The sequence below is a fragment of the Topomyia yanbarensis genome, chromosome 3, assembly GCF_030247195.1.
Source record: "Topomyia yanbarensis strain Yona2022 chromosome 3, ASM3024719v1, whole genome shotgun sequence".
Lineage (NCBI taxonomy): Eukaryota > Metazoa > Arthropoda > Insecta > Diptera > Culicidae > Topomyia > Topomyia yanbarensis.
Window position 1 is genome coordinate 195,087,650 of NC_080672.1, and position 20,344 is coordinate 195,107,993.

The 20,344-nt window shown below is 36.6% G+C and overlaps 1 protein-coding gene, 1 long non-coding RNA gene and 2 pseudogenes across 3 annotated transcripts in view; 2 read left to right on the forward strand and 2 right to left on the reverse strand.

The window, feature by feature from the left end:
* Positions 1 to 257: 257 nt before the first annotated feature.
* Positions 258 to 1,370, forward strand: LOC131693435 (uncharacterized). The gene is made up of 2 exons (XR_009306250.1): positions 258 to 887; positions 1,139 to 1,370. It is a non-coding gene; the product is annotated as an uncharacterized LOC131693435 (long non-coding RNA).
* Positions 1,371 to 1,593: 223 nt separating this feature from the next.
* On the reverse strand, positions 1,594 to 6,673 carry LOC131687543 (uncharacterized; annotated as a pseudogene).
* LOC131687542 (asparagine--tRNA ligase, cytoplasmic-like) lies at positions 3,382 to 4,853 on the forward strand (annotated as a pseudogene).
* Positions 6,674 to 11,242: 4,569 nt separating the features above from the next.
* The window catches only part of LOC131693433 (small ribosomal subunit protein uS9m), a 429,361-nt gene continuing 420,259 nt past the window's right edge, over positions 11,243 to 20,344 (reverse strand). For both annotated transcript variants that reach the window (XM_058981237.1, XM_058981238.1), the window contains exons 7-8: positions 11,613 to 11,775; positions 11,243 to 11,558 (exon numbers count right to left, since the gene is read on the reverse strand). In XM_058981237.1, the coding sequence (XP_058837220.1) occupies positions 11,467 to 11,558; positions 11,613 to 11,775 (255 nt within the window). In that variant the 3' untranslated portion in view covers positions 11,243 to 11,466. The remainder of the gene's footprint in view (positions 11,559 to 11,612; positions 11,776 to 20,344) is intronic.

The window sequence follows — 20,344 nt, forward strand, 5'->3', positions numbered from 1 at the left end:
AATGTGCCAAAATCCAAAAAAGTGAACAGTCGTCAAATTTTTTTTTCGAGTTTGCATCAAATCTCGACGTTTCATGCACCTTGAAGACATTTAGCATCAAAAATAAAAATTCTATTTTTTAATTTTTCCTATAGTTTATATGAGAAATTTCTGTGTGGCCGCACTCTTAAACCCGTAATTCCGGAACCAGAATTCCGATCGATCCAAAATTCAATAGCAGCCGATGGGAAGGTTGCACCTTTCATTTGAGACTAAGGGCCCAGATAAGCTGAAATTCCGTTCCGATTCCGTTCCGTTTTGACGTTGTGGATCGCAGTGGAACTTATGTTCAACCCTGTGCATATGTCTAAACCAGAGCAAAACAAATCGATCATCTCTTTTTCTCCTATCAATTTTTCTTTCGTGTGTCATCATACGTTGCGTTACCAGTCAGAAAGAGATAAACTTTGTTTACATATAGTATTAAAAGCAGCAAACGAAAATTTCAATCACATTTTAAATCTTTCTGCAATTAAAAATATATATTAGCAAAAGTTTTTCACTACAATCGGAGCATAAAAAAGTTCCGGAAGTGCTTGTGGAGTTTTGTTGTTGTTTTTCCGAATAGTAAGCTAGCGAGAGTGGATATTTTTTAACACCATGTCAACAAAAATGACAAATTGTTTATGAGCGATGTACGGTTGAAATAATGCCTGATGATAAATTCTATTCTATTGCGAACAATAAATCACCTTTGTGTATTGGTATTATGATGTGTAATTATGATGTGTAATTCGATTAATCCAAATCAGATTAGAAACTAGTGTAGGAAGATCTTGTGTAGTGTTTTAAGGAGCCAATAAGAAGATCATGTAGTGAGAAGACTTCACCCCGGAAGCTTAAACAAGGTTCCCACTGATAGTGATTCCATTGTACTGAAGATATAATACTTTTTCATTTGTAAACTCATTCATGTCGTTTTTCATTGAAAAACACCGAGGCGGTGGATTGCCTTGGTGTTTCACTTTCTAGCAGTGGGAATGAAACACGTCCAGTGGCCTGCTCTTCTGCTAGAAAGTGCAACTTGAGAGCAATCCACCGTCCCGGGGTTTTTCAATAAATTCAGTTTGATATTTGTTTCTTTTCTGTACTCTTTCAGTTGAAGGCTCTTTTGTATGGCAATACAAATTACGAAATTACAACGAGTGAAACGTGTTAGCATCTTTGATACACAGCTGCTATTTGGACCAGCGATCATGCAGTTTTGAAGGCTACACGTGGAAATGGATACCCTCGATACGAGATTTCAACGTGCCATAATGCGATTTGGAGCTGGCTGATAAATATTCGACTAAAACTATATAAGGAATAGACAAACGAATGAAATATCACCACACGCTGTTTTTACTAAAGATTATGAGTGAAAGAAAGCCAAATTCCTTTCTTTTCTCTATAGAATGTCATTACGATTCTGTTTATTCTTCGTATATCGCTTTTGGCTCCCAGAGTGTGCACGTCTAATTTTAAGAGAGTTTTAAACTGCTGAATTGTTCCAAAGCAAGAGGGCAAACTTTTATAACTTAACTGGATATTTTCTTTCGATACATAAAGCAATTTACTTTAGAAACATAATTTATTCATTCGCAATACATTTGTCCATGTTTCTGTAAGAGTTATAATTCACTTCGATCGGGTGAAATTGCATAAATATTCTATCTTAGACTCTCGAGAATCGTGCCTCCCACTGAGAGGGTTACATCTCTTTATTTCATCGTAGCCTATCTATTTATTGTACCTAACCGATCACATCGTCTGCTGTTCAAATTATGGGATAAAAAATTGGTATCCCTACTTCGCACAAAATCTCTACCTCTTCCAGTATATTCATCGGAATATAGTGTAGCACCCTAATAGTTTGAGAAAAATTAAATCATCTACCCTATATGTTTAACTGTTTCAATCTGGAGCCCTTTTATTCGGTTTGCCTTCGAGTCACCAACATCGGCAGGAAGCACCACATTTCCACCAAGAATCCACTAAATAATGTTACGACGTTGCACCGATTATTTAAAGCGGCTGTCTGCCAATAGAAGATTGGGAACATGAGAAAAACTATACGCAGTGAATCATTCGATTAGTTATTTTGTCTCATTGACTATATTATTCTACATCGCATGGTGCAAACCCCAACGATTCATAGAACGGTGGTGTGTTGCTCTAAATCATAACGTCCCGCTATTCTGTTTAGTCACCCAGTTGTTATGGTTGTCCTCAAGGCTCCTAATGGCACCTGTGAAATATCAAAGAAAATAATTATTGAAAGCTATTCAAATTGACTTGAAATAATCGTACATTGTACTCCCATCGCGTGGCGACACATTCTTTTTCACGAAAATTCACCCAACGGTTATAAAAAAACATCCACACCCCTAGGGGGAAATCACTCTAAACGTTGGACTAAAATAAATTAGTGAACTTTTTTATTCCCAAAATAATCTCGACTAGTTTTAGCTAATCTTGAATAATCCTACCTATAGTTTTCAATAGTCTTGGTTTAGATAGCATCGTTCATCGTTGCAGCGTTGGGTGAAAGCTGCCGACACCGTGCAAATCAGCAACACATGTGACCATATTGTCACACACGCTGAGACAGTCACAATAGTCGATAAAATAAAATCACTCAGGCAGGCAATTGGTGAGGGAACAAACAAAACTGGCTCATTCAATGAGTTTCAACGTCGCAAATGCTTAGTGTGGAAGTTTACCGTGACTTTTGTCGGTTCCGACAGCATGAAGTAACAAGTTACTTTACGCTTGTTCGGACATGCCGTAGACTCAGGTGATTCGCATTTCTAATGCCAAAAGACCCTGACACCTACGGTAGCAGACAAAGGGTTAAGTCGCCGGTGAGCTCTAAGCTTGCATATATGATCCTTCCACGCTTTTCTAAACTTTCTCCTTTCAACACCTTGCTCTCCCTTGAGTACTATGGCTCTAAATATTGAAAAATATACTTCACCTTCCAGTCCCTTGCTAATTAAATGCCGAAAAAAAACTGTTGACAAATTAACTCAATAGGTCGTTAACAAAAATGGTTAACAAAAAAAATGGTAAAAATAGATAGCAGCTGTCACTTCGACCCATTACGCACTGCTGTTGTAAGGAATTCTCTTTCCGGAAGCAGCTGCCCTGGGGTTAATATTTTCTTCGGACCGAAGCAACATTGCTAACATCAATCTGATCAGTCTAATTCAAAATTGGAATCGATTTATCCTACACCAGATGCACTAAGAACTGTTGGAAGCTATGAAGAAGGAATGTTTTATCCCCCACGATACGGTTAGTGGTATACGAAGAATCTACTATCCGTTTCACCCCGACCGTTCGTTCCGGGGGGCGTAGATGCACATGCAACACCCGGAAGAATGTCAGGAATGCTTGGACAGCGAAGTTCAACAGTATGACGCTAACTATGAAAAGTTTCGATTCTTAGTGGTAAGTTGGGTGGTTTCTTTCTTTAAGATAAAATTTTTTTGAATTTAATATAATCTCTTCTCGTTAGATTACCATCCGACGTTGGCAGCAGAAACTGATATCTATGCTGAGATGGTAAAAGAAGCATAACCTACTCGTAGTAACAAGGATGAAACGGAAATCAATCCCCTGTTCGGCACTCAACAAACGTTGCCAGTAAGTACTCTTATCCATTACACTTGCCGGAAAGTGAACGGCCGCTGAAATTCATCCAACGGTGATGGATAATAATAATTGAATATTGATCCAATTTTTCTCACCACCTCCAGACGATCTCTACACCTTGGAAAAGCGTGGCGATGACGAGTTCGGTGATGGAACAGCGGAAAAACCCTTCAAAACAATCCTACAAGCCATGAAGCACGCCGGCAAGGAACCTTTCCCAAGAATTTATGTAAACGCTAAGGATGCAAAATCGGAATCACCCTACGAACTAGTAGCCAAACCTCAGCTCAAGAAAATTCTTGAAAAGCGTTCTCAGCGATACCTTGTGTCAGAGGTTCCAGAAGGTAAGTCCGCTTCCGGTGGACATGAGCTGCACGTTGATTATTGGTAGCTAATTGGATTAGCTCCGGCCGGTGGGGCAGATTCTATTTTGAACGAGGATGCTCATCCTGATGTCTAGCTCGATAACAGACACATTATCATTAGAGGCGAAAATACTTCTAAGATTCTCAAGATGAGAGATGTCATTATGATGGCATTTAGGGAGCATTATCATGAACGGCGTAACGCCGCCGACGCTGGTGCAAACACAAGTTGAAGGAGGGTCGACTCTGTTCAAACTGGACTATTTTAGGTAAATAAAAAATGTTCGCATTAGAAGTATTTGCTCAAACAATAAATACATTTTAGGGCGGAAGCATTCCTGACGCAAAGCTCACAAAAATATATGGAAACCTGTTTGCCGGCATTGGGCGACTATTGCATTTCTCAAAGTTACCGTGCAGAGCAGAGCTCGCCGTGATTTAGCAGAATACAGTTATATTGAGGGTGAATGTCCCTTTATTACTTTCAAAGAGCTACTTGATCGGCTGGAAGACTTGATAGTAGATGTTGTCGATCGAGTATTGAAATCTCCGTGGGGTCATCTTAACCCGAATTTTATGCCACCGAACTATGTCGATGCTATTGACTGACTAAAGGAGAACAACATCACCAAGAATGATGGAACTTTTTATGAGTTTGGCGATGATATTCCGGAGGGTCCGGAACGAAAAATGACGGAGCAAATAAACGAACCAATAATGCTGTGCCGGTTTCCCGCGAAAATTAAATCATTTTACATGTCTAGATGTGAAGACGAACGCCGATTAATTGTCGGAGGTCGATTTCTCTGAACAGTATTACTAAAAAGCTAGAAATTGACACTTTTACATTAAGAAAATAAAATATTGTCTTTCTACATCAATATATTTGTATTATATCTAATAAAGCAACATACAGAGAGATGAGGGAATTTTATTAGGCACCTAAAAGCCCGTTGACATGAACGCGTATTTTCAGTTGCAGGCAATACTCTTATCACATATCCTTCGGGGTCGTTCCCATTAACCAAAGTACGGCACTCTCTGATTGAATTTGAACTTCCTGGCTAGAGTAAGTGTTCGAAGTGCTTACCAAACAGCCCGGTTGTCGAGGTTCCAGTGCAATCCACTAGTGCTACATACGGCCCGTTGTCCAATAGGAACAAGCGAACACCAGATACGTTCGTGTACCAACCGAGGGGAAATTTGAATTAAGTGGGTTCCCGCCGGTAGCAGCCAACTGAGAGTTACTGGATCGCAAGAATACAAATGCATTCGGTAGAATGTCACGGGCCAGGAACAAAGTATTAATGTTGGCCATGATTTGGTACAACCGGCCAGAACTTTCACACAACAACAGAATTCGACTTATTTCGCTATCGTAACTGGTGCTCTAAATCGCTTTGAGAGATTTTGTAAAATCTGTAGCATTTGGGTGTTTTGATTATCTGTTAAATAGACATCAGTAACGAGTGAAATTTTTTTTTTAATTTGTAATGTTCTTACCTTGCAATTCAACCGCTTTCCTTAAGTCATGGATTAATCGGTGCAGGAATCGAAATCTCCCGTCACCGAACTGTTCTTCTGTGCCAATATTTTCCTTAAGAAAGTCTACCCATCGATTCGTACCCCCGTCGACGGCAATGCGGATTTTTGCTGGAATTTGACAAGCTCATCCCATATTCTATTATTCACACACCAATTAAACGAAAACAGTTGATAGTCTCGCCCAAAACAAGATATTAAATAAAAGATATTATCCAGTAGATCCAAAATCACGATAATGCATTTGACTTGATATATTGTTGTTGCCAACGAAAATTTTTTTTTTGGCTTACACATTTTTCAAAAAAGCGCTCCAAAACAACATTCGCCCCCAGCGCACGCATACGAAAACTGAGAACCGCAAAATTTTGTGATATAAAACAGAGCTACATGACAGCCATGACAATGATATATACGCTTTTCATAATATTACCATAGCTGAGAAACAGCTGGTGGTCCGAATTGGCCAGCGGTCCAAATTGGGCCACTTCCCCCTAGATGTGCACACATGCACACACAGACATTGACCGATCTCGACGAACTGAATCGAATGGATCATGACATTCGGCCCCCGAGTCTCAGTTGAAAAGTTGATTTGTGGAGTGATTGCATAGTATTTCTTTATATGCAAAAAGCACAAAGGTTTAGATAATTTCATGTGCGATCGCACTTTCCAACTCATAACTCCAGAACCAGATCCAAATAAAATTCAATAGCAGCCTATGGCTATGTTGCACCTTTCATTTGAGTATAACATTGTTTAAATCGGTCCAACCATCTCTGAGAAAAGTGCCATTATTTGATACTCACATACATACACAAACTCAGCTGAGAGCCATCGAGCGCGTCCACGGGTGGCGGATGCAGGAACGACCTGTATCCAGTGTAGGTTAGTTGCGAATAGCCAAAATAAGCAACTCTGGATGAGCAACGCGTTCAGAGAGCAAATCAGGTGACATTTCGGGCGGTCTGGGTCGCTTTTAAACGTAATATGGTGTTGAGCAAATTCACCTGCTACAAGCAGCTGCGGCCGTGGTGTATCCGGCGAGCTGAAATCTCATTGCCGCACACTGGAAGCAGATGGACATTGACTCTTACCGTTTCGGTACGATTAAAATTCCCATGCAAGCGTAGAACCGGTGTAGCATTTCGTTCCGGAGCACGATCAGCGCGGAGTATAGCGGTTCGTGGTAACACAAAAACGATAGATTTCAGCGGAATTGGTGTCGCTTCCGGTAGCGACTCAGTATCCCGTTTGGTACTTGATCGAGCGAGTCCGGTCGACTTTTCAGACAGCAGGAACAATTACACGTTGGTCGGTAGCCCAGTGGGGACGATACTGCAATGAACGGAAGTCAGTAATGATTTTTCATATTTATTTGCCATCGAACTTACCCGCACCGTTTGATGCATCTTCCCCCTCATTCGGTTTCGGTATGTTACAATTTCCCGTGCAAGCGTAGATCCGGTATAGCATCTTGTGCCGGATCACGATCAGCCCGGAGTATAGCGATTCGTTGTAAAGCACAATTGACACGATCGATCAGCAGAATTTGCGTTGGTTCCGGTAGCGATTCGCTATCCTCCGTTTGTTGCCTTTGAACGAGCGAATTGTTGGACAGCAGGAACAAATACACGTTGGTCACAAACTGTAAACAGAAATAAACAACATCAATTTTCTTCTTTAGTAGGTGAGGCAAAACAATGATTTTACTAAAGCACATGAGGCAAAATGATATATTTACTAGCAGGTGATGCAAAACGATATATCGATATTTCAGCATGAGAAACAGATGCAGATTAGAATATCGCGAATGTTTATATTGTTATATCCCTCAACTACTCACTGATACTATGCAGATCAAATTAACCAACAGAATGCACGATTGTTTGCTAGGAACGACTTTAATTTTACTATCTACAATTGGGAAAACTGCGACACAATAAGCCAATGATTAGTTTTAATATCTAATAAAAAGATTTCAGATGAACTTGTCCGTTGCAAGTTATTCACAATGGTAGCCAATGAATAAATTTTGATACACATAAAAGCAGTCTATAATGCAATGAAACTTGACCACCACAAGAACTAGGTCATAACTGGAACACTACGCACTCGTTTTCAAAACAACTTATTTTCGTCGTCATTTTAATTACACATATATGTTGTCTTCAAATTGCATGTCTGTCCTTATACCAACTGAATAAACTTTTTTTTTCTAAGATTTGGAACAACAGTGGTACAAAAAAGATTTAACATTAACTTTTTGTTTGTAACTATTTGAAATTTATCTAATAGCAATAATATAATATCAAATGTTTATATTCAGAGTAACAACAGTCAAAACAATGTTGACAGCTCTATGTGGAAGCTGTGGAACGAAATGACAAAAATTTGTGGAACGGAAGATTTTCTTCGAGTTTAACACAACCCTGATCACGAAACGGAATAGTTTTCATTCCGTTTTAGAGAGAGATAAAAATAGAAAAAAGGGCAGCCGGAAAAGGGATGCAAGAAAACGGAATTCCGTTTCTGAGCTTATCTGCACCCTAAGTTTGGGCAAATCGTGGACCGTCCATCTCTGAGAAAAATGAGTGACATTATTTGACACATACGCACATACACACACACACATACACACACAGACACACACATACAGACTTTTTCCGATCTCGACGAACTGAGTCGAATGGGATATGACACTCGGCCCTCCGGGCCGGGATTAGATTGACGTTTTTCAGAGTGATTGCATAACCTTTCTATATGAGAAAGGCAAAAAATATTTCATGAAATATAATCCTGCAAAAAAAACAAATAAATATGTTTTTCTGGAATCAAAACTCAAAACAAAATGCAACTCATATCGTCTTTAGCTTTACGTTTCAATGTGAATATTGTGGAACAAGATGTTATTTTTGGGAAGAAAGATTTTCGTCTAGTTTAGCACAACCCTGATCACGGAGTGTAATAAACAACCCTCCCGCAACTTGACGTTTAGCCTAAGTTGCATGAAACCACCGTGTTTCGAATGATGTCGCCGTCCACAAATTGCGATACTGTAAATTTCTATGCGAGAAAATAATTCCGTGACGTCTTTTACGAACTTGTTTTCTTTATTTACATTCGGAAGCGGTAATCAAGATGATCATTTCAAAACAGCGTAATAATTTAATATCAATATAAACAAGTTAATTCGTCATTTTGGAGTTTCATAAAAGGATTACAAATTGTGCCGAATGTAAAATGCATGATTTGATTTGAGTGCGCTTCTAGTGTGAACTTTTTCTTCTCCCGTCGCGCTTGAAATATCTTTCGCATATAACAATTCTCGAAAGTTTGTCGTTAATCTTAAATACATTTAGTTTTGTGATTATCATTTTTCACTTCGTATTTAACAAAGGCGGGATTGACTTCGATTGTTTATTTCTGACAGCATGCGACATTTACGGTGCAAAGGTTTCCACAAAATTCAGAACTGATGACAGCTCATTTTCTATCGGAGAGGGAGAAAAACAGTCCAGTATCATTGTGTGTGTTGTTTACATTGCAATGCAAATATTACTACCTAATATCTTAAAACTAAATGAAGATGCTCACTAACTAGCATAAGCGCCGCTTGTTTGTATGCTGATGATTCCAAAAAATCATGAATCATTTAAAAATAATGCATCGGAATGAAGATGCATTATTTTTAAAATAAAACAACACCAAACCCAAAAAGTCTTCAAAAATGAATTGACCGAAAGGAAAAAAAATCTGACCAAGAAAATTTTCACTGTGAAAAAGTTTACGCTTTTTTTAGAAATTGCTCTTGAATAAAGATTGATCCGCCATTTTAGACCCACAGACCCAAAAAAAGTGGTTTCAACGATTTGTATAGGAGCTGTCAAGTTGTTCCCCCTCTGGTAATAAAGTTCATTCCGTTTTAGAGGGAGATAAAAATAGAGGAAAACGGCTATCGGAAAAAAAGATGCAAAAACAGAATTCCGTTTCTGAGTTTATCTGGGTACTTATATTTAAAACGATATGAAAAAGCATAATCTATCTAATGTGAGATTATGAAATGATATTGAAAAACAGACATAATACTATGAGGGAATTCCCTCAAAAACATCGTCCGACAACTTTCCCAGAACACCTTTTGTTCACGGTCCTAAACACTCATTTGCTGGTGGTGGGCAACCCCTCAGGTTTGGGAACAATTTTTCACTAGTGGTATATCCCCCATATGCTTGTTAATATGTCAGTGGCGCTATAATTTCAAATGTGGTCACTGTCCCAACTACAAATCTCGACAAACATATGATTACGGCCTAAAAGCCAACTGTCAAAATTGAATTGAAATTTCGGACAAACCGTTACTAGCCGAACACAGTTCACAGCAGTTTATGAAAGAGAAAACTTTTCTCTTTCGTTTACTACCAATATCTGTGATTGGCGTGTAACGGTTTGTCCGGAATTTTCATTCAAAGTGAATTTTGACAGTTGGCTTTTAGGCCGTAATCATATGTTTGTCGAGAAATATATTTAAAATGACCGTTAAAGTGGGCGAAGGCGAAGCTTTGTTTTTGAGTCTTATGTCTGTGAGTCTATGTACATAGTTCCGAAAAATCATAACGAACCGTACGCCACTTCTAAGCGAATGAATGTTGCTGTGTTATCCTCCAGGGACAGATAGGCAGAGACGCCATCTTGAGCCAATCGGCCTTTTTTGGGAGCACTGCTAGATTATAACAATGAAATTAGGTAATACTTTCATGGAAATATTTAAGAGATGGCACTGCTTCAGTGGTGGCTATGGTGAATTTAAATGTATGGGAAAGATATTAAAACTTGGGATTTTGGAGGAACTATAATATTGTGGTTGTAAAATGAATACACATTTGATGCAGAAAAAATATGGGAACAGTTTGTAGAAGTTTATTTAGAGACTTACTTGAAAATTTTCAAATAAAATCTAAAAAAACTGTTTGCGTCCATACATTTTACGCATTGGTTTCCACCAAGAAAAGTTGAAACTCTTTCTCTCACAACTCTCTGTTTCACTCGTTTTGACAGCAGATTCCCTGCTCATCGCAATCGGAATGTTTTCTTTTAGAATTTAAGCGCAAATGTAACAACCGATTCGAAAACCGATTCATTCAGGATGGGTTGTTGCCTTCGGTTGGAATTCCATCATAAATCAGCCCATATTCCAAATCTCATTCCGAATGTAATTTACTGGGATGAGGATATTTTATGGTACGGACATCTATGTGTCGTCATAAAGAAGCTCTAGTTTCATGTATATTGCCACAAGATGTTTAAAATATGGAAAAGCACACCCTATCATATAACCGAAGACTCCATATCAAGAAGACTGATATCTCTTTCCTTCCCCCATACAAACGAGAGGCGACAGAGGTTACAGCGCCTCTATTGGAAGAAGGGAGGAAGCTTTATGTAAAAATGTATATGTGTGTGTGCATCACTATGGAAAGTACCACCTTTACCCGCAAGTGGCGTTGCTGTTACTGTCTCTGGATTCTGGACAGAGTTGCCAGTCTTCTTGATATGGAGTCTTCGCATATAACGTAAGCAGAAACGACATAAACTACTCAATTGAAGGTTGTCTGCATTTTTCTCTGGACTCTGGAGGATAACTATAGAGATGATATTCTGCTTGCAGAACTGCTCTTTTTCCTTTATTGCTCGATTTTGGTTAAACACGTGTTCGGTAAAATATAATGAGTGGGGTTACGGTCTATAAAATATTACTCCTATTGATGTCTACTTGGAACTAGCATTAATGAGTCGGATGCTAAAATACAATGTACACCGAAACCATATCATATTTTATTGTAACCGAATGTAAACAAATTTTTAATAGCAATGGTGAGTTTAACGTTTTTTCCAAGTATACTTCTTGCGAGCGCCTGCTTGACCTGGTTTTTTACGTTCTCTGCGTCTATAATCGCGTTGTAGAAGACCGGCTAGAAACAAGAACGTTTTTGATTATTTTGAAGAAAGAAAATGCTGTAACCCACCTATCCTCATTCGATCAATTATGTCGGCGTCAACGAAACTTCTCAAAGCCATTGCAATACCCCAACGAATCGCACCTGCTTGGCCTGAAAAGCCACCGCCTTCGACATTCGCTGATACGTCTACTTTCCCTACCATATTAGCAAAAATCAGAGGAAACAGAACCTGAAAATAATATAAAACATTGTTAATAAAAAACTATTATACAGTAACACAACACTATATTAAATTTTTCTGTAAAATTGGTGGTAAAAATTTAGAAATACAGAAAAAGGTATAATGGAGTGAAACTTTTCAATTCAAACAACGTAACGAGGGTATATTGAAACACTATCATATTTTGGATCACCGGGCGATGAGTTGTACATTTTACTATCTACAGCTCATTGGGCTGATAAAATATATAAGGAATAAGTTATGGAATGTGTTTCAAATTCATCTTATCAGAATCCGACACTACACTAAATCATTGGGCAGCGAAGCGAACGTGAGATGATCAAAAAACATGTTTATTATTTTTAATTGATTCGGAATGGCATGACTCATTTCAGCAGAAAATATTTTTTGTGAGCGGCACCTTCTTTTATTTCGATATCTAGGCCACTTTCAAATCAATAACTGCTAAGCGGTGTGACTTTTGTCGACTTCAACAGATGGTAAATGTAAGAAACAACAGAAATCAAAGCAAGAATGGCAGTAAATCCGTGAAGATTACTCGCATTTCCTCTCTTGATTTTCTGTAAATTGGTTTCTACCTGCATACCAAGGCTCATTGCTTTCCTGTAAACTATGAAGTTTTGCTGAATTTTCCGATCACCGATAATTACAAATGCCCTAGTAGTTCACCAAGTCTAAAATTGTTGGCTACTAAATTGCTGTTCGTTCTTCTATAAATAAAAGTTTAAGAACAAACCAAAGTCATGACTTAGACCATAGTTTTATTACGCGCCACCTAGTGAATAATGGAAACCAATCAGAATGTCGCTAATAAAAAAAGATGGGTGGGTAATGTCACATAACCGGAGTGAAGTAGAATACACTTTAGTTTGTTAATACGAATGCTACCATTTTGACTATCTTCTGATAGATTGTATTAAAACCAGCTATTTCGTTATTTCTAATGGAAATACCGAAATATGGTACACGTACATCGAAACCTAAAATATTCGAACATATTTATCCTCATATGGTAACCCTGAAAAGGGCATTTAATGAAAGTGAAACAGTTTATTTGGCAACAACAGAGAATCGGATATACTTGTACCGTTATTTCGCTATTTCCATTAGAAACACCGAAATAACTTATTTTAATAAAACCTTTCTGAAATTAGTAAAAATTGCAGCATTCGTATTAATAGCTTAAAATGTATGCTACTTCATATCGGTAATGTCGTTAACATTATTTTCCGACGATATAATCACTAGAAACGGTCCTTATTAGGACCACAAAATCGTTCTCAGAAGAATTACAAATGAAATTTCCATTTCGTGCTTTGGAAAATAACTTCCCTTTTATCGGGTTAGTTATTTTCTATAATAATATCCAAAAAATGTGCGATAAACCAAATAAACTGATTTGAATCTTTGAATCAGAAAAGTGACATTGACGGAAAAATGCTTCGATCGTTTCTAAGTGTTTGGCAACTGAAGTTGCCGATTTGTTTTCCAACGTCAATTATCTGACAAGTGGACTTGCTGAAACCGACTGAAATTCTTTCTGACCAGATTTGCGGCTTGGTTCATGAAATTAACGGTAACCAGTCAGGAACGAGCTTCAGTCAGATGATTTGAAGACGGTTTTTTTTTGTGTGTGTATGCTATCTTACATCCATCAGAAAATAAAATGATGGCTTCTGCTAGTAGCACGTTTCAACACAAACTGATTCATACACCAGTCGTGTACAGCTCACAAATATTTCTCGGTATTGTACAGGTCCCATATTTAAAACTTTTCATCATTTAAGTGCTCGGTTGGTGCACCATATTGACGGCTCTGGCCGAGATGAGCTGAAAATTTTCACCATTTTCGGCAGTTTTTGAAAGATTTTTTAAAACACAGTATTTTCGGTATTAATGCATGTTATACATACTCCAAATTTTAATACTACATTACGGAAAATATTTTCGATAAAATTGCCTTAAACCGCAAATGATTCTATTAAGTATGATGGAAGTTATTAACGTTCAAAATCTGACGCGACTGCCACAGCCGATATTTTGAAACGGGCCCCCATGTTGAAACGTTAGAAGTATTCTACTTCAAAAATCATAGCAAATTTTTACGTCTCTTACGCTAGATGTGAATATATTGAAATTTAGTACAAGATCGTTAAAATTTAATTTCAAAGAAATAAAGCAGCAATTTAAACATATCGTTCAGTACAACGGGAGCTAGTAATGTTTAACTTATAGAAGGTAATTAATATAATTAAAAGCCATCTTGTAGACCGATATTTTGAGACAGGTCCCCCCCAGAGAGTATACATATTTTTGATAAAAAATTGCATGGTACCTAAAATACCGGTACTAGCTTTTGTTCAGTAGCGGTATTGCGGTACCAAAAATGGGTCGGTATTCCCGGGATTTTCGGTACCGGTATTACCGGTACCACAAGCCTACTGGAAACCGAAGAACGGAAACGACCACACAACGGGCGGCTTTAGATGCCCTGCGTAGAAAGACAAAGGCAGGCCAACAATGATGAAGATAACCAAGCCTAATCTCAATCAATTTGACATTGTACAGCAACTATTATGGCAGTCGACAACATAAATGAAGTGCGACGTAGCAATTATTGCCGAGCCGTATCATTTCCTCCCGATAACGGTAGAAGGCTTCGTGACCGCCAGAGTAGTACAATCGCATGCTGGACGCACTAACCAACTCGTTAGACGAACGAACGCTGATTGTTATAGAAGCAGAATTTAACGCTTGAGCCGTGGAGTGGGTAGCAGGCTTACCAATGCAATAAGTTACAGTTTATGTGAAGCCCTGGAAGCTGGGTGTAAGACTGTTCAACGAAGGTTCCGTTAGCACATTCCGCAAAAACGGTCTAGAATCCATCATCGACATAACATTATGCAGTCCTTCGCTGATATATAACATGAATTGGCGAGTTAGTGAGCAGTACATACATAACGACCACTACACCATTGGTTCGCGGTTTTTTATTGTAACGGATAGTGAGAACTGGCGAGCGGAAGTGTAGAATAAAGAACTTCAACAAGGACTTTTTTGTGGAAGCACTTCGTGCTGACAGCCTCACTCCGATTTCAAAATCCGATGAGCTGCCGGAAACAGTAGCCGGCCTTGACGGCTGTGCGGCCATCTATGGAAGTTGTCCTTCAATGTCAGCTTTTGTTTATTATTTGTTTTATTTCGATTTCAATGTCAGCTCCGAACAGCCTAGATAAGCCGTGTAGTGTCGGTAGTGGTTGTTTCAACCGGCTACGAATTACACTACGGACTACCTGTTCCAGTGGTAAAAACCCACCAAACAAGGAACCCCAATTCCATGCGTCCCGTGCTATGGGTAAAATTTTTGAGGGGGGTTAAAATATTCTCAATGGCGAACGGAGCCTGGGAAGAGTTGGGCGAACTCCCCAGTTTGCTGCATTACGCAGCGGAACGTTCACTCTACGCACCGAAGAATCCGCTTAATTTTGCCGAATTTTTATTGGATGGAGGTTTGCTGAGACTCGGCTGATGGTAATTCGGAGAAATTTTGCTGAGTTTCGATTATCAAATTTCGATGTGTACAGACGAACCTACCCAGAGGCCGTGTGGTATCCGTCCAAGAATTGAGCCAATGGGGTCCTGCTCCCATGTCGTAGAAGGCGACTGAAAGCAGGAGACCGTAAGTCAAAGATGCCAGTCGCGCACGCAGCATTTTGGGTTTTGCTCTTACTGTGTTATGCGAATCTCTGACACAGTGGACCATTATTTTCTTAGCAAATCGTGGGAATCAAATGATCGTGTCCCATTTAAACCTGATATGGCTCCCTATATGCGTTAACGTCCCAACTCGCTTGGTGTCCTCTAGTTGTTGTGCAATTTATGTTGGAAATTAAATGTACAGTTCTCTAATCAACAATGGTTAGAATAGCACAAATCAATCTCCAGCATAAACGTACAGCAACTATGAATTTATCTCGACTCATGCAGGAAGGTAAAGCTTCCATAGCACTGGTCCAAGAACCGTATGTCCATAAAGGAAACTTCTATTTAGGAAAGGTACTTAACATTGCCTACATTGCTTACAACAAGACAAGCATGACTAACCCACACGAAATACCTCGTGCTTGCATTCTTGCAAATAAGGCTATTGATGCGTGTCTTATATCGAAGCTCACAACTCGCGATATATATATATATATATATATATATATATATATATATATATATATATATATATATATATATATATATATATATATATATATATATATATATATATATATATATATATATATATATATATATATATATATATATATATATATATATATATATATATATATATATATATATATATATATATATATATATATATATATATATATATATATATATATATATATATATATATATATATATATATATATATATATATATATATATATATATATATATATATATATATATATATACAGGGTGTTTGGTTCATGGTTAAGAATCTCTCGGGTGGTGATAGACTGCCATATTTGGAGAAAAAAATTGTTCTACACATACCATCAAATCTCAACCGTTACAGAGTTATTGAACTTTTTGTGTAAAAAACTTATTTGTCTTAAAATACCCCTAACTTTAAAAGTATACTTTGTATTTTAAATGTTTTAGTTCCATTCGAAAGGCGAGAAAATTTCGCATTGAGTGATGCCCTCACATGTTTCAGCTAATGAGTTTAAGTAGCCTTTTCAAAGTAATTTATTGAAAATAAAACAATTTTGAACGATTTTTCGTTCATTTATTGAAAATCCTAATAGTTAACCTCATCATTTTAATAATTCAGATTGTTAGTCTTGATGAGCTGCTTAATTCGTTCTTTGACATGATACACTTACCTTTTTCTTATTTTCACGATTTTTGGTTATTCAACTTGGATATTTTTATCTCATTTTCACTAGTACCACCTCTAATTGAAAAATTATGGCACTTATTGTACTTTTTTCCTTTTTATTCGAAAACCAGGAAAATTCTACAGTGAAAAATGTATCAATACCTTTCAGTTAAGTGAATTTAGTATTCTTTTAAAAGTAAATTAGTTTAAAGTTAGTGCTATTATTAGCATTTTCGTTGATTTTCTTTAAATAGTAAATAATAAACATCACCATTATTATCATGGAAATAGTGCATCTCAGCAAGTTCTACAGTTCTTTCTTTGACTTCATACAATTATCTCTTTTGGTTTCGACGCAAAATCGTTTTTATCACATCGTTTCATATGCAAAAATAACGATTTCGAACCCACTACATTTGTGGCGAGGTCACGCTGTGTTAACTGTTAAATAGCAGCAAAATGAAAAGAGATATAGACAAAGTGTCAAATAAAAAGTTATAGAGAACATTAAGGGGCATCAAATGAATAATAGTAGCGATAAATTTTGTTGATTAATAATTATAATAATTAAAAAACTCTCCAAAAAACACAAATTTTGAGTTATTTCGTTAGTAAGAAATCATCTAGTACACTTAACTAAAAGATATTTGTACATACACTGATAGGAAATTTTTTCAGCTTTCCAATTAAATCTTGTAAATTACGATATAAAGCATATTTTTTAGATTAGAGTCTTTTAAGCACTTGCAAGTCGGTTACAGGAAAAGTATAGTAATGAAATTACAAAGAAATGAGAAGAGATAGAAATATGACGTCCAAGAACAAATTTTGAACTGTCCTAAAACCCAACTTTTGGATAATGGATATTGCTATAATCATACTTCATTATTTCGAGAAAATTAGCAAAAACCTCCTCAAAAACACAAACTTTTAACTACTTTACAGCTAAAAGGTAATTAAAACTAATTTCTTAAAAGATAAGAGAACACCATTGAATAGGAAATTTTCTCACCTTTCGCATGGAACTGAAATATTTAAAATACCAAGTATACTTTTAAAGTTAGAGGTATTTTAAGACAAATAAGTTTTTTACACAAAAAGTTCAATAACTCTGTAACGGTTGAGATTTGATGGTATGTGTAGAACAATTTTTTTCTCCAAATATGGCAGTCTATCACCCCCCGAGAGATTCTTAACCATGAACCAAACACCCTGTATATATATATATATATATATATATATATATATATATATATATATATATATATATATATATATATATATATATATATATATATATATATATATAAATATATATATATATATATATATATATATATATATATATATATATATATATATATATATATATATATATATATATATATATATATATATATATATATATATATATATATATATATATATATATATATATATATATATATATATATATATATATATATATATATATATAAATATATATATATATATATATATATATATATATATATATATATATATATATATATATATATATATATATATATATATATATATATATATATATATATATATATATATATATATATATATATATATATATATATATATATATATATATCATACGTCTCCCAACCTTTGAACGGAACGGATTGTTATATTTCACAGTGGTGTTCGGTGTGTAAATTTCAGTGAGTGAAGGTCATCCTTTGTTCGTTCGTTAGCTGCCGTTCTGCTGGTACCGGCAGTAAATCCAGTACATTGTTTTCGCTGGTGCTGAACAATCAACGTTGTTTGCAGATAAGTTTTGCTTGATTTTTTTTCCTCGTTTGCTTTCTTTCCTTTTCCCTACTTTTACTCTACCTTGTAATCGAATAATAAGACACATTCCCGTTTATATAACACTCTGCCCTCGTGCTTAAATGGCCGAGGGCGAAATACCATCTGATGTAATCATGGAAGTCCCTGATCCCCCTAACACTCGCATTGCTCCCCGTATAAAGCAGTACCCAGAAGGTTCCTCTGGGCCATGGGTAGTATATTTTCGGACCGGAGAGGAACCGGTTAATATATTGAAACTTTCTCGAGATCTGACTGCTAATTACCCGGCCGTAGCTCAGATAACACGTGTTCGTGCAAACAAGATACGTGTTCTAGTGAATGATCTCGGAGAGGCAAACGCGATTACTTGCTGTGAGCGCTTTACGCGGGAATTTAAAGCGTACGTGCCTTGTGTGGCCGTAGAAATCGATGGGGTAGTGTCCGAACCGGGCCTGAAATGCGAAGAACTGTTGGAGCACGGGGTTGGCTGCTTTAAGGACCCCTCACTTGAACAGATTAAGATCTTGGAATGCAAACAATTGTATACCGTCAAACGGGGTTACTTGCAACACTTTTCAACTTCAAAGCGATGTAACTAAAAATGCTGTAACATTTGAATAATTTTCAATATGTACAAGCGCTAATAGGAGTATAAAGACTACTAAATGGTATTTTACAAATCAAAGCATCATTCCCTGTTTTCACGATGGCCAAAAATTATGCCTGTTGCAAGTAACCCCGCATATGGGGTAACTTGCAACACATGAACTTCATTGAAGTCTATTGCTGTATATTTTTGTTTACCTTTAGTACATTGACCAAATGTACGATAATTTGGATACCCATGTTATTTACAAAGAACAGCGACCAAATATACTATAATTTGGATGCCCATATTGTTTATAATCAACAACGTTTTTGAACAGCGGGAACATTCGATTTATTCAAGAAATTCGTATGAAAGGCTAGCTAACAGGGTTTTAACCGTTCATTTCAGAACTAGTAAGTAACAAGTATGATCCATAGAACTATAACTTCAGTTCTATCGCAATTAACGTGATTAGATTCCACTGGAACAGTGCAGTGAAACTATCAGTGAACGGCGAGAACTAAATTATACTACATCTTTGTTGTCTTCAGATATTATTGATAACAGATAACCTATTAATTTACACTGTCAACGACTATCTTTTCCATGCAATCGGACTATTATAAATGCTAGAACAATCCAGTTGAGTCAGTGGCGGATCCAGGGGAAGTGTTCTGGGGGTCCGGACCTTCCCGAATTTTTTTTATCTCATTGAGAAATTTTAAAATAGTTTCTATTTTAAATTCATTCTAAATTCCAAATCATTCCAAACCAGATTCCAAAACTGATTTTAAAAAGAGGGGCATTAGATATTACGTATTGTACATTAAATATTTCAAAATCGAAATTTCGGACCCCCTCCGAATTTTTTTTCTGGATCCACTCCTGAGTTGAGTATAAGAAGATAGAAATTGAGCATTTTCTAGTATTGCTAGAGAAGCAAGTTCACGTAAAGACGACTTTCTGGTACTGTTCTGTATTTAAGGAGCATTTTCATATTCTAGTTGTAGGTTATACCTATAAAATTTGATTCAAAATGCTATACAGACTATTATTTGAAACGCTCAATCAGCCAGATGGCTAGAGTCATAATAGTAATAAGACAAAATACTGTTGCATGTTACCCCACATGGGTAGTTAATATAGTTAAATCGTTATCTTGCATATATTTGAGAGGGTAAACAAACATGTATCAAACAGTAACGTTTGTTGTTGTATACTCGACCTGTACGTAAGAGATACAAATGAAATGCTCTTATCAT